General features: G+C 44.0%; 1 protein-coding gene across 1 annotated transcript in view; it reads right to left on the reverse strand.

The window, feature by feature from the left end:
- IQCA1 (IQ motif containing with AAA domain 1) overlaps window positions 1-14,831 on the reverse strand; it is a 111,716-nt gene that overhangs the window by 79,715 nt on the left and 17,170 nt on the right. Inside the window, exons 5-6 of the mRNA XM_036422142.2 lie at window positions 14,089-14,160; window positions 1,162-1,367 (exon numbers count right to left, since the gene is read on the reverse strand). Coding sequence (XP_036278035.1) covers window positions 1,162-1,367; window positions 14,089-14,160 — 278 coding nt within the window. The remainder of the gene's footprint in view (window positions 1-1,161; window positions 1,368-14,088; window positions 14,161-14,831) is intronic.

A 14,831-nucleotide genomic window follows, 5' to 3' on the forward strand; every position in this document is an offset into this window, starting at 1 on the left:
GTACATGCTAAGTGAAATAAGTCACTCAGAGAAAGACAAGTATCACATGATCTAATGTGTATGTGGAACCCAATGAACAAATAAACTGACAAACAAAATAGATCTAGAGACATGGAAGCATGCAATAGGCTGATGATCCTCAGACGGAATGGGAGGATGGGAGGGAAGAGATCAACCAAAGAACTTACATGCATAAATGAATAACCCATGGACACAGACAACAGTGGGTTGAAGGGCTAAGGAGAGGAAGGAAGTGGGAAGGAGGAGGGTCGATGGTGGGGGTGGGGGGAAAGAAGGACATCTGTAATACTTTCAACAAAAAAGATAGGTTTTTAAAAATGTCTAAATAAAACTAAAGCATAATGTCATTGGTAGAAAACATTTCTGTGGACACCTATTCTCCGAAGTCCCGAGAGAAGGGAGGAGCATTCCTGATTGCAGAAGTTCATGAACATTGGGCATGTCATCCTCATTAACTATAAAAATGATGGTTTTAATGATAATCCCACAAGATTTAAACGGAAGACAATTCATTTGAAACAATGCCTTTCTTCCTAAATTTCCATGATCCCACAAGTCATCCTAAGATTATTTCCTCTGGACACAATTATGTAATTGGATAAGAATGAGAGACTGTGACACCGTAGCCCACACCATTCACTGCAAATACCTGGCTTGTATGTACCACTTTGTTCTCAGCCAGATGTGTGAATAAGCAGGTGGCCACAATATAATAGAATGACAATGATCTATCGAATACATGGAGAGGTCTAAGTGCTCTGAATTTCCTAACAACCTCCTGACGTGGTACGAGTCTTGTCCTCCTGTTCCAGACCAGGAAACTGACTACGGAGAAGGTCACTCAGCTATTTCTCCCAAAGCAAGGCTCCACACTGCCTGGAGGAGGAAAGGGGGCGGAGCACAAGATGTTCAAGTTCACAGGGTCAGGGAAGCATTATAGAAACTGTTTAATGAAAAAGACAGCAGCAACTGCATTACAAAAAATTAGTTCCTGAATTCATAACCTTGACATTTCACTCTTCTACAATGGAGCTAAAAACCCTCATGAAGCTACATCAACGTGCTCCTGTGCTGAAAACATGCAAGACCCTCAACTGCGATGGAAGAGACAGGCATGGTCTCTACGCCACTCACGCTCACCTGCATTCGATGATCCAGTGCCGGATCTGGTCTCGGAGGTTCTCCTTGATGTCTGCACCTTCCATTAACTGCAGGTTGCCCTTGATGGTGTCCATGGCTATCTTATAGTCCTCTTCATGCTTTATCTGCAGCTCATCCCGCAGGCGGGTCACCTTTTCAGCCTCGATTACTGTAGGGCTGACTTCATTAAACAGAGGAGGTGGGTTCTGAAAATGCAAGCAGAAAGGTTTGAGATCATAAAGGTCACAAAGCTGGTGGAAAATATCAGACGGGGAATTATCCCAACATCTTCAATGCTGTCTTACCAAAGGCCCATAGAAATACATGCAGAACACAAGAATCAGATTTGGCGGGAACATTTGTCAATGTGATTCACTGCCCCAGGGAGGAAAGATGGTGCTCACTCCACACCATTAACCAGAATCCAATGGGAGATGTAAGTTAGCTTGAAAAAAAAAATGCATATTCAGTAAACCTTAAAAAAAAAATCACCCAAACCACAGAAAGTAAACTTTTTCTGAATCTTCTTGGTTAGTGGGAGAACAAAGACTGTAGAATAAGAAAGTATGTGAAGCATGCCAAAAACTGTGAAGAGAATGTGAGTGCTCTAATTTCAAGAAAATCCAACATCATCCCTGAAAACTCTGTTCCATTGTTAGAGACCTCCTAAAAAGGAAATTATCTGCTGACCCAGACATTCACTATGATGTTATATCTTATTGTCAGAATGTTCTTCCCCAAAGTCTGCAGATCAAGTCAACAAATGCTTGGCTACTGAGCACCAACCAAATGCCCTGGTCCAGCATCCTAAGGGTATGGTCAGAGAAAATACAGAACAATGTCGAGACTTAACACCTATTTTTTAAAATCCCTAGAGAAATACAGTTGGTGGGATAAGAGTGACGTATGACATAGGCTAGAACGATGGCCAATAACCTGTGGAAGCACTATGTTGTGGGTTTGGGTGGGAAGAGCTAAAAGGGACTTGGAGAAGGAAAGCTCCTGGTGCCAGAAATCACACCTTGGAGAGCTGGGGCACAGCTCTCCTTTACAGGGAGAGATCCTGAGCCCCAAGGAGTTCAGAGATACAGCCCAGATCACTTAGCAAAGGAAGGGCCAATTCAGGGGTAAACTGGAGCCAGCCCATAACGGCTCATGAGATCTAATTGATGCATTTTCAGGAATTTTGCAAGCTAGATGATAAATCACCAATGCTAAATTTTATAAACATATAATTAAATCAGTTATATTAAAAATGAGTCATCAATACTAAAAATCTCGTCATTTCTTAGCTGTTTTCACTGGATTTTACTACTATCTATGTGCTTGACATTATGCATGTTCATCATTTAACTGTGTTGAAAGTACCATATGATGGTGGGTGACTGTGTGTACCTTCCCAACTGTGTTCGCTCAGGTAGGTGCCTGAAGCTGGCTACAAAAATTAGCAAATGCTGTAAGTCAGGGCTTCGGATATTGTTCTTATTGAATTGTCTAGACTTAAGTGCTAGGAAAATAACAACGCAGATAAACATAAAAATGTGCCGTGTCTGTATCAGCTACATTGTGACCAGCACAAGAAGTTGAGGAAATATTCTTCCAGCCCCCAAAACTGTAATCTGATTCATAGAAGTGTCCAACTTTTAACAATGATGGCTTGAAGTTGCAGCATCCTTTGGTTGTCTCACTTTCATCTGATTAAGGCACATGAAGATAACAATCTATGTCCATATCAGAACTACACTCACTTATTAAAGGCAACATCCTCATCATCCAGACAACACACAGAAGAGCTCAGTGGCAATCAAGGAAAGTGTTCTGTGAGCATCAATGGCCAGGTGAAATTTGCAAAAAGAGGAGCGTACATTTTATTAGTAGTAGTAAATTGTATGTACACAACCTTATATCAATAAATGATATATGCATAGTACATTTCTCCCAGAGAGCCACAGTTAAGTGTTACCAGTGCAGCACTGGGTAAATACAAGACCAGAACCTCATTGTTCCTGAAGGTTCTCCCACCACTCATCAGTCATCTGTGTCCTGCCCACTGCCCACCTTCTGTGAGCTTTCCTTCCCAAAGGGGCTATAGGGCCTGGGACGGTCAAAGAGCTTGCAGAACCCAGGGCGACACTAAGCTCAAAAGATTTCCGTTGAGTCAGAGCATAAAAGGAACCTCTCTTCCTGGAAAAGAGAAAAGCATAAGCCAAGGCACTGAAGCGGAAGGAAACATGGCTGTGGGTCACAATGAGATGAGCTGGAAAGGGGCACAGGAATTAGCAATTCTAATCATCCGTCATACCCATCACCGGCTCTTAACAATGTCTGAGCCTCAGAGACCTCTGTCGGTCTGGCAAAGCCTAGGGATGTCTTTCCGAATAATGTTTTCAAGTGAATAAAAAGAAAATAAACAGATTTATAGAGGAAGCCGATTATACTGGCACACAGCTCTATCCGGTAATGATCAGACTGGGGTCCTGGGTCACTGAGAGGAAGACCTCAGAGATGAAGTGCCATTTTTATCATGTCGTATCAAGAGGGCCAACTATCAAGCTGCTCACCTGGGTCACCTAGCTTAGGTGGGATCTTCCAGATTTCCTGTTCTAAGACCACTCCTCCCTCACCCCACCCCCTCCACCCTGTCCCCTGGTAGGAAGTCACTGTGCATAGCCTCTGCTTAAGGAGTGGGAGTTACATTCCACCTCCTTGAGGGTGGAGGACCTGAAATTATTTGAAATTTTTTCTGCATAATAGATTGGTCTATTCCCTCACATTTATTTATTTTATTTTTTAGTATATATTTTATTGATTTTTTACAGAGAGAAAGAGAAAGGGATAGAGAGTTAGAAACATCAATGAGAGAGAAACATCGATCAGCTGCCTCTTGCACACCCTCTACTGGGGATGTGCCCTCAACCAAGGTATATGCCTTTGACCAGAATCGAACCTGGGACCTTTTAGTCTGCAGGCTGACGCTCTATCCACTGAGCCAAACTGGTTTTCCCACATTTATTATGTTTTCCCACATTTATTAAATGATTCAATAATTTATTTATATCAATATGGCCTCATGGATAGTTCACTTATACTTTGGGTTATAATCTCAATAACACTTTATTATTTGTTTTTTAGACTGTCCTGGTTGAACAGCTATGACTGAGACCATATGTCCTGTAAAGTCTAAAATGATGAAGAACAGGAATGAGGAGGAGCACAAAGAGGACAAGGAGGAGAAATTTATAAAAGGGATCAAAGCAGCAGAGCAGGATCATTTCCTGAGCTCCTTCTACAGAAACAGTCCCATAGTCCTTGCCACAGTCCTGCCGGGCAGGTACTATTACCACACGAGGACATGGAACCAGAGAGTCGAGTTAGTGTTCCCAATGCACACAGCTGGCACATGGCAGAGGCAGGGAACAAGGCCTAGTTTTTGTTATCCAAAGCCATGCTCTGGGATTTCGGGGCAGAATGTCTGGGTTTAAGTCTGGGCTGTGCCACTTGCTACCTGTGTGATTTCATACAAGGCCCCAACTCTCTGAAGGCTCCGTCCCCTCCCCCCCACCCACCCCTCTTTAGGATGGGACAGCATTAGGCTGTGACGACTGAATGGGACCCTCTCTGGAAAGCCCTGTCTGGAGCCTGGCATGGGTGGGGGTTCTTGGTGCAGGTTCACTGTGGGGTCACTATGGGGGTCAGTGTGATTGCTGTCATTGCACAGGCGACTCCGACATTGAGTGCATGGAACCCAGGGAAGCTAGGAAGCTCCCTTGTAGAGAAATTTCCAGGATAAGAGAAAAATAATAAAGTCTATTTTGAAAGCTGTGAAATGTATATGACAAAATTGAAGGTCTTGTTTCCATGGATAAAACTATAAATTTAAATCAATTACTGGGGGGAAATGGTCATCTTAAAGACTCAATTCATGTCACGTACTAAAATAAATTCCAATTGAATGCGTTACATGTAACAAGCACACACACACACACACACACACACACACACACACACACACACTTACAATCTCCAAGAAATACCTATGAACCTCTGGGAGTGATTTCTCAACTTGAAACCACAATCCAGATGTTGTTGGAATTCAGCGTCCACTTAATGACACAAAATCAAGTCAGAAAGATGAAAAGAAAATCACACATATAAGAGTTTATAAAAACATGCATCAGGAAGTCTAAGGAAATAAGCCAATTGTCTATGATTAATATAATAAGAATGTGTGACTGTTATGACAGGAAAAAATGCTAAAACTACTTTAAATCTGAATCTAGAATGAAAATTACAGGATCATTTTTAAAAATGATCAAAGGCAAGTGATCAAAGGAAGGACTTTGTATGATACGTTTTGAGTCAATATAAAAAGATAGGAATTCCCTTTCCTTAATCAGATAAAGTAGTAGCCGATTCTTACACCACCCAGATAATGTTTCCCATTCCCAGTACCTACATCTTATAATTCTTCTACAGATTTTTCTCTCATCTCTCCAAGGACTGTTATAGCCATTGTTTATGTGACTATGTTAAAATGGATCCCTGCCACCAAGGACCCAACTTCCTCCGTCTGTGATGAATGTGTAAAATTGAAGTCTTGCATTAATGTTATGATTCTCAATCAACAAATCACACGAATGGCTTCCACCCCCCAATTACATCCTTCTTATGGTGATTTATGGCAAATTTCTTTCACAGACGTACATATACAAACTGTAGTTTAAACGGGGCCATTTCCTGGTTTACCCCTAAAAATGAAGAAGTGAGTCGTGACTCTGATGCATGTCTTGTCAATAGCTCTCCATGTGTTGCTTGGCGGACTTCCTCCCGCTCTGTGACTTCTGAGCAGAACAGGGAAATCGCCCAGCTCCCGTGGGACTGCACTCTGTCCCCACGTTCATTCACCGGAGTCCTTCACTCACGTTCACATCCACCTCTGGGGTGGAAATGGGGACCTGGCCATCCCATTGGACAGATGAGGACACGGAGGTTCAGACTTAAGTGAATTTCCGAGTCATTCTGCATTAATGAAGAAGCCATGGGGTTTCCGACTCTTTCGCTAGGACTTCCTCCTGCTATATATATACCACCCAGTGCTGTTCTCCTGTGTGTCCAGGTGTGTTTCTCCCTACAGACTCCTCCGACAAACATACACTTGGGGTCCTGGGCAGTCTCTTTCTCTAGTCGCTTCTGAATGTAAAGGTTGTCGTCTCTTTGGGTCCCCATGTTAACCAGCAGCTTTTCCTTGGGGCTAAAACATCTTTTCCTCCTCAGCAACCCCGGTCATACGGAATTCAAATTCGAGAACTCATCGTTGCATAAACAGCAACTCATTTAAAAATAAATTACGAATATTAAGGGGAAATAGGAAGCAAGATAACATACGATGTATTGAAATACATTAGCGGTAGAATTACGCGTCTTAATGAAGGCTTCCCATGTGAGTAAACCATTACATTTACAAGCTTTCCACAGTTAATGACCTGGAACCGGATAACGCAACCTACGTTGATGGTGAGGTCCTCCGTCAGCAGAAATATGCATATTAATAATTGATGCTGCTGTAAGAACAGGACATCGGGGGACGCTCCCTGGGTTGGTGGGGAAAAAGGACTCCATGGCCCATTAACTTGAAATGCTTAGCTAATGTTTCATGGGCTTTGTCTTAAAGAATCCGTGTTCAAATTAGGAAGAGAAAATGGACATTTGTCCAAATGAAAGCCTGTTCCATGTATCAGTCGCAAATGCACTGGCAGACAGATGACTGGATGAGGGCGACTCTGTTTCCCGCGGTGTAGGGGGTTCGCTTCTTCCTGGAGCTCTGTTGTCCCTGAAGGCGAAGCCGGAGCAGTGAGGGGGAGGGGGCATCTCGTGCAGCAAATGACCGTCTTGTGGGGTCTCGTGCTGTGGCCAGCCCAGAGACGACCTGGGAACAGCGGGCAGCGCTGCTCGTTGGGAAGCTCTTGGGCCCAGCTCCTTGGGCCATGGGGTGCCCCCGCTCCTGTCTGACTTTGCCGGCGGGATGACTGCCTCATGCTGTGGAGGGAACAGGACTGCGGTTGCTCTATTTCCTTAGTTTATGGAAATCAGCCATTTTGTCTCATCATCCCATTTTAGAGAAACGTGTCTGCATTTATATACCTGTGTGTATCCCAACGTGCCTCCTCATGACCACGAAGCCAGCAGGCGTGGGAACAGACTGCAGGGAGACCCAGAGCCCATGGCTTCCTTTGCCCTCTGCGCCAAGTCCAGTTATGTTATGGCTTTAAGTGAAGATGCCCCAATTTGAGTGGGTGCCAAACTATTAAAGGTTAACATTTTTCTAGCCCATTTAGATTTCTAAAACGTTCTTAGTAGTTTTAAAATATGTGTAATTAGGAGCTGTGCTAGAACAGAGCTTGATTGAGCTTATAATTGATTAGTGGAGGAAGTTTAATATATTTCTCGTGTCTTACTTCCTTTATAAATGTTTTAGATAAACACTTTAATGGCACTTACAGGTTGCACTGTTGTTAAGTGGCTGACCAATATTAACTATTTTATTTATTACAATATCCTTTATGTGTAGATACCATTATTATTTTTATTTTAAACACGAAGAAACTGAAGCACAGAGAGGTCTAAGAACTTACCCAGGGTCACACAGCAAGGAAGTGGTAGACGGGGGCTTTAACTCAAGGCATCTATTTCTAGAATCTCTGTTCTTAGCCTCTGTGCTTTGCTGTGTTTCTCCACTGACAGGTTTCTTACAGCTTAAAACATTTTGTCTGAAAATATTTTTTTTTTGGATACTATAAATAAGACTTTTTAAAAAGCGCGCGTTTGTAATTTCAGTATTGCCGACCTGCCTCATGAAGAGGTTGGCATGTCCCTCTCCCCCCGACAGTTTGATGGAGCCTGTGTTTCCAGACTTTGCCAACATTGTGGCATTGACCTTTCTGATCTTGGTTAACTGCAATAGGTGAAAACAGCAATTAAAAATAGATTTAGTTTTATTTTTTAAAAATTGACTTTTAGAGAGAGCGGGGAAGGGAGAGGGAGAGGGAGAAACATAGATGTGACAGTGATACATTGATTGGCTGCTTCCTGCATGCACCCTATTGGAGATCAAGCCAGAAACCTGGGCATGTGTTATGACCTGAAATTGAACCAGCAACCCCTCAGTGCATGGGATGACAGCCAACCAACTAAACCACACTGGCCAGGGCAAAATGGCAATTTTTAAATAAGCCTTTTGAACCATGAGTGATATGAGCATCATTCTAAACCCATGATTCTAAGCCTCTGGAAGAAAAACATCAGCTTGAGCCTGCACTTACCCAGTACTCTCTGTACAACTTGCAGGACTGTTTTGAATGCTTTACAGAGGGCAGTGTCTTTAGTACAAAGCACACACCTATGAGCAGGTGCCAGGGCCATTTCCCATTTGTATATGCAGAAGTCTTGGCACCAAGAAGCCAGGTCACTACCCAAGTCCACACAGCTGGTCAGTGGTGGGGCTGGAATGTGAACCCAGGCCGGCCGGCTCCGGAGTTCTCGGTCTCAACCACTCTGCATGCTCCTTGAAAGGACTCTGCCAGGCCTAAGTGGAGATGGATTAGGGCAGTGGTCGGCAAACTGTGGCTCGAGAGCCACATGTGGCTTGGGAGCTGCGGTTTGCCACTCTGTTGACTAATGAGTTTGCCGACCACTGCCTTAGGGAAAAACACTTAAAAAACATTTTAATAATGTACTAATGTCTTTAACCTGAAGTCAAAACTTCTAGGCAAGGCTATGCCTTACACAGTGGTCAGCAAACTCATTAGTCAACAGAATGGCAAACCGCAGCTCTTGAGCTGCAGTTTGCAGATCATTGGATTAGGGCAAACTTCCTGCTTGAGGACATGCCTGTAGGAATCCTGGGATCAGGAGGCAAGAGGGAGAGGTGCAGCACCTTCATCACTGAAATGTTGATGACCTGAGACCCAGGCAAGAGGAGAACAGAGGAATAATAATAAAAACAATTTAACGTCAGACTAAAGGTTTCCAAGTCACTAGGTTGTAAAACAAAACAAAACAAAACAAAACAAAACAAAACAAAAAACAAACAGTGGCTTTTCCTTTTTAAAAACCTCCTGAGGTGGGCTTTTGAATTTCCCAAAGTTGACTCAGGGTCCCCCTGACCCTCTGATTGCCTGGCTCTGCCTGTTGGAGACCCACACACTTGCCCCGGGATCACTACCAGCTGACTGTTCTCGGGAAGCACACACAGGGCACTGGTGTGTGTGTGTGTGTGTGTGTGTGTGTGTGTGTGCACCTTCCTGGCAGCCAGATGCGCAGCTGTGCCCTGAACTCGGGCCTGCGCCCCTCCAGCTTCACTGCAAATGCCTGAATCACAAGGGCCGAGGTATTTCCTATTTTGAAGCCAGTGGCCTGTGTATTTGATGCAACAACTTGTTTTGAAGTGTTTCGGGTTCTGTAACTCAGAAAAGATCTCACACTTCTTGGTACTTTGCACTGCAGACATCATTCCGTTACCGTGCCAACACTGATGTTCCACAATGACCAAGAGCAGCTGCCACTCCTGGAAGGGGTCATTGCCAACCCCCTGATGCCCTATCAGTTCTTCTGTCCTGCTCTTACAGGAGATAAGACAAGGCTCACAGGGAAGGCAGGGGTGTCGCTCAAAGCCCCCAGCTAGCCACCTGATGCCTGCTTCCTTGTCAACACGGTGGAGTAAACCCTTCAACACCTGTGACAGAGATGGCCACTCATTTCTAAGATGCTGGCTCCCCACCAGGGCACTTAGAGAATAGTTCTTTTGCATTTAAAACATAAAAAAAGCCAATACCGGTTGGCTCAGTGGTAGAGTGTCGGTCTGTGGACTGAAGGGTCCCAGGTTCGATTTCGGTCAAGGGCATGTACCTGGGTTGTGGGCACATCCCCAGTAGGGGGTGTGCAGGAGGCAGCTGGTTGATGTTTCTCTCTCATCGACGTTTCTAGCTCTCTATATCTCTCCCTTCCTCTCTGTGAAAAATCAATAAAATATATTAAAAAAAATAAAACATAAAGAAAATCTAAAGTAAAGCAAAACAAAAATCCCATAAATCATTGTATACCCGTTCATTAAGAGTAAATTTCTTTCTAGAAACAATCAAATGTCATTTGGAGCCAACTACACTATGTAATAAAAGCCTAATATGCTGAGTGTCCGACTGTTCATCGACCGTTTGACCAGTCACTATGATGCACATTGACCACCAGGGGGCAGATGCTTCAACTGGTGGGTTAGCTTGCTGCTGGAGTCTGGCAGATCCCTCCCAGGACCTGATCATGCACTGGTGGGGCCCTTCAGCCTGGCCTGCGTCCTCTAGCAATCTGGGACACCTCAGGGGATGTCATAGGCCAGGCTGAGGGACCCCACTGGTGCACATCTGTGCACTGGACCTCTAGTAATACATAATGCACATGGCCAGGCTGGATGCCATGGCTTCTGGTTGATATTAACGTGCAACCATGAAAGCGTTTCATTTTGATTCTTGGCTCATTTCAGCTTTGACAGCCCTTTCCAAAGAGAAGCCCATGGGTGCTGAGGATTGGGGAAGCACTGGGTGCTGCACACCCCTTTCCAAAGGAAGCCTTGGAGGGAGCATGCCGGGGTGCCCCAGTACCTGCTTGGGTGATTTGTTCATAAGAAATAAGTCTAATTCATCGACCTAAAAACAACCTAGCACCCAGCTTGTTTTGTGTTGGGATCTGAGAGTGAGCAGGCCTTGACAGCGCTTTGAGGGTCCCACGGATGCATTTCGCGGTGACAGTTCTTTCTCTTTACTCCACCACCCCCTCCTCCCCAGTGTTCATTATAATGCAAACACTGATCGCCTCAGGCTAAAACAGAATATATGATGGCCATGACTGCAGGACCAATTATTTCAAAGGGATCCACAGAATGAAATGTATGACATTCATTAAATTTCCCTCTACCTGATCCACCCCATTGCCTCTGCCAATTAAAATAACTGCACATGAGTTTTTAGAGTGCTATTTATTTTCCTTTGTAGATTTTAGAATATAAATATTTAAAATGGCAATATAAAAAAAATTATATGACAATAGTAAGAAAAGCATTTGGCCGGGTAGTGGAAGGATGGCAGAATGATGTCTCTTGCTCTAATTCTGGTTTCAGTTACTAAATAGTCACCCCTGGAAACATGCCAGCTTCCCTGACAGATGCAAATACAGTTTTGATCAGATAAGTCACTGGTTTCCTCACTGGCATAATATAACAAAATGAAATAAGAGAAAAATGAAATTTTATTAAAATAAGCAGACAATATCTTAATTAGTGATAAAGTGGAAAATACACTCAATTGGAAACATTTCTTCAATTTGGGGTAATGGATTTTTATGGTTATCAGCTAGTGAGCAGAAGATACTATTCTTAATAAATTGAATCCATATATTTCACAATGGTGTAAAATTTCAATGAACATACCACACACACACACACACACACACACACACACACACACACACAAAGAGAGAGAGAGAGAGAAGTCACCTTTAATAGAAAACAGATGAATTACTCTCTTTATATTGTCCAAACTCTGCACTACTGAAAAATTAATAGGCATTTTTATTTGAGCTAAGCAGATACAAATGTCAAAGTAAAACAGAAAATCATAATAAGAGACACGTAATTCTATCTTTATGTGGGATCAATATAAGATATTTAGGCTTCAAGATGGAAAAAATATTGTTTGACCATTCCCTAAATTTCTGGTGCATGAACGCAGTAGATGGTCAGCAAATGCAGGCTGGGTTAAATTAAATGGAAATTGTTGAATTAAAACTGCTGCTAACACAAAATTTCACATTCAACTTAGATTATCTGAGATTAAATCTTCGACTGTGAGTTTAATTTTTAAAGTAGAAATTGGAAGTATCTATTGTTTTTATTATGACGTCTCATATCTGCGTGTCTGTTAAGAATGGTGTAGAAGAACGTTGGCTCATTCCCTAGCTACCTACCCACATACACCACACAATTTGGAGAGCTTAGGAAAAAAAGTTGATTTTATTCCATGGCCATTTATTTTTATTTTTATTTTATTTATTTATTTATTTTTTTTAGATGTGTACTTTTTTCCCCGGTTAATGAAGCAAAATTCAAATGCTTTGGAAAACACAGAAAATTATGGACAAAAAAAAAAAAAAAAAATCTTCCAAAGTCCCCATATTAAAAAATGAGCGGCCCCAGCCAGTTGCTCAGTGGTTAGAGCTTCAGCCCGTGTCAACCAAAGGGTCGCCAGTTGGATTCCTGTCAAGGGCACACACCTCGGTTACAGGCTTGATCCTTGGCCCGTCCGGGTGCGTGCATGTGGGAGGCAACCAACCGATGTGTCTATCTCACATCAATGTTTCTCTCTGTCTCTCCCCCTTCCTTATACTCTCTCTAAAAATCAATGGGAAAACTATCCTGGGGTGAGGATTAATGAAAAAAAAAAAAAAAAAAAAAAAAAAAAGAGTATTATCTGAACTTGGTATATTCTCTTTCTTTGCATGTATGTGGATGTGCGTATATATTTAGATTAAATCGTATTGTTGTGTATAATTCTAAATCCTGTATTTTCACTTTGAGCATTGGGCCACCAAAAATTAGTAGTAAACATGTTTCCGATGATGGCATGGTACTACAGGAACGTAGCTCCACTGCAAATCATTTAACTACATCCCCACTCTGAACACTAGAATTGTTTCCAACTTTCATTATTAAAAAGAACACGAGGGAACTTCTATGCACATAAATCTCTATTTCTGATGATTTCCTTAAGATAGAAATAGAGTTGGGGGTGAGGGATGTAAATATGCTAATGGTCTTGCACAGCTAGCTCGCTGTCGTTCAGAAAGGCCGGATGGACCTAACACATCAGATATGTGAGTGAGCACCGCCTCACATTCCTGTCAACAATTATAACTTGAGACACAGACACATCTTGCCCTCCTCAGAGGCCTTTGTTGGGGAAGCCGACCAAGGAGGAAACACCTCAGCATGGACAGAGGCTCTAAGATAGTCCAATGATCCCCACCTCCTGGTGCTCACACCCTCCTGCCCTCCCCTCTGCCTGCGTGTGGGTGACCCTTGACCTGCTTCTAACCCACCGAATGGGGCAAAGGTGAGGCGTGCCACTTTTGAGATGTTTGCAGGAGATGTAGCATCTCTCCCTTGCTGGCTTTGGTGAGCAGGTTCTCACACGGAGGGGCCCCATGGCACTGAGCCGGGGCTGTGTCCGGCCAACAATGCGCTGGAAAACGGAGGCTCCCATCCGACAGTCCAAGGGGGCTAAGTCCTGCCAACAGCCACACACACGGAAAAGCAGATCCTTCCCCTGTTGAGCCTCAGAGGAGATCCCAATCTGGCCATCACCTTGACTGCAGCCTGGGAGGTGCTGGGCAAGGCATCCAGCCAAGCCCAGACTCCTGACCCATGGCAACCGAGAGAACACGCCTGTGTGTGAGAGCTGCTCAGTTGGTGGTAATTTGTGACACAGCAGTAGGTAATGAATACACCCTTTCAAGTCTGCTTCAGTCATTGTCCCCCAAAGGCAGCATATCAGTGCAACCTGGTCTCCACCAATACTAACAAAGACGAGTGCACTGCCCACATCAGCCGGAACAGCATATGGTGAGCGGCTCAGCACCTGTGTCCACATCCCAGGAGTCCGCAGATTCTAACAGAGCCGAGTGTGGGGACACACCCCTGCTCCCTTCCCTCTAGGCAGGCGTCTATCAAGTACAGGTGATTCCACCTCTGTCAGTCCCTGGTTGTTCATCTTTCTTTCCTCTCTCCCCTCAAGGAAGACTGGCTAAGGAACACTCACGCCATACAGGTGCTATTGTCTTTCAGGAAAGTGGACACATGCTGCCTGCGTGTGTAAGCCAACTTACCATGCCCAGGAACACCATCTCATCTTCTCTGTCTCTTTTGGTTTTCTTATTTTGATGGAAACCTCGCCAAACCTAAAAACAAAGTAATGGTTACTTGTTTTGTATATAAAAATATAAAAGGGAGCATTATCCTACTGTTTCTACCATATAAATGCACGTGCCAAAGGACAGGCTGTGCACACAAGGTTGGCCGGCAGGGGAGAGCAGTTGTGGGCGATCAGGCCAGCAGGGGAGGGCACTAGGTGGTGACGGGGCCGGCAGGTGAGGGGCAGTTGGGGGCAACCAGTCTTGCAGGGGAGTGGTTAGGGGGTGATCAGGCTGGCAGGTAGAAGCTGTTAGGGGCAATCAGGCAGGCAGGCAGGCGAGCAGTTGGGAGCCAGCAGTCCCGGATTGTGAGAGGGATCCCAGATTGGAGAGGGTGCAGGCTGGGCTGAGGAACCCACCCCCCACCCCCCCACCCTCCCACCCCCGCACAAATTTCATGCACCAGGCCTCTAGTGTGGTTTATAATATAATGAAATTATTTAGCCATAAAAAGAAAGAAAACGTGCTGTTTGAGACAACATGGATGAACCTGAGGACATTATGCTAAGTGGGATAAATAAGACAGAGAAAGACAAATACTGTATGATCTCGCTTACACATCGGTTCTAAAAATACCAAACCCATGGAGACAGAGAGCAGATTTGTAGTTGCCAGGGGCTGGGATGGGGACTATGTGTGAAGGTGGGCAAAGGTACTAA

This window comes from Pipistrellus kuhlii, unplaced genomic scaffold (genome assembly GCF_014108245.1).
Source record: "Pipistrellus kuhlii isolate mPipKuh1 unplaced genomic scaffold, mPipKuh1.p scaffold_m20_p_7, whole genome shotgun sequence".
NCBI lineage: Eukaryota > Metazoa > Chordata > Mammalia > Chiroptera > Vespertilionidae > Pipistrellus > Pipistrellus kuhlii.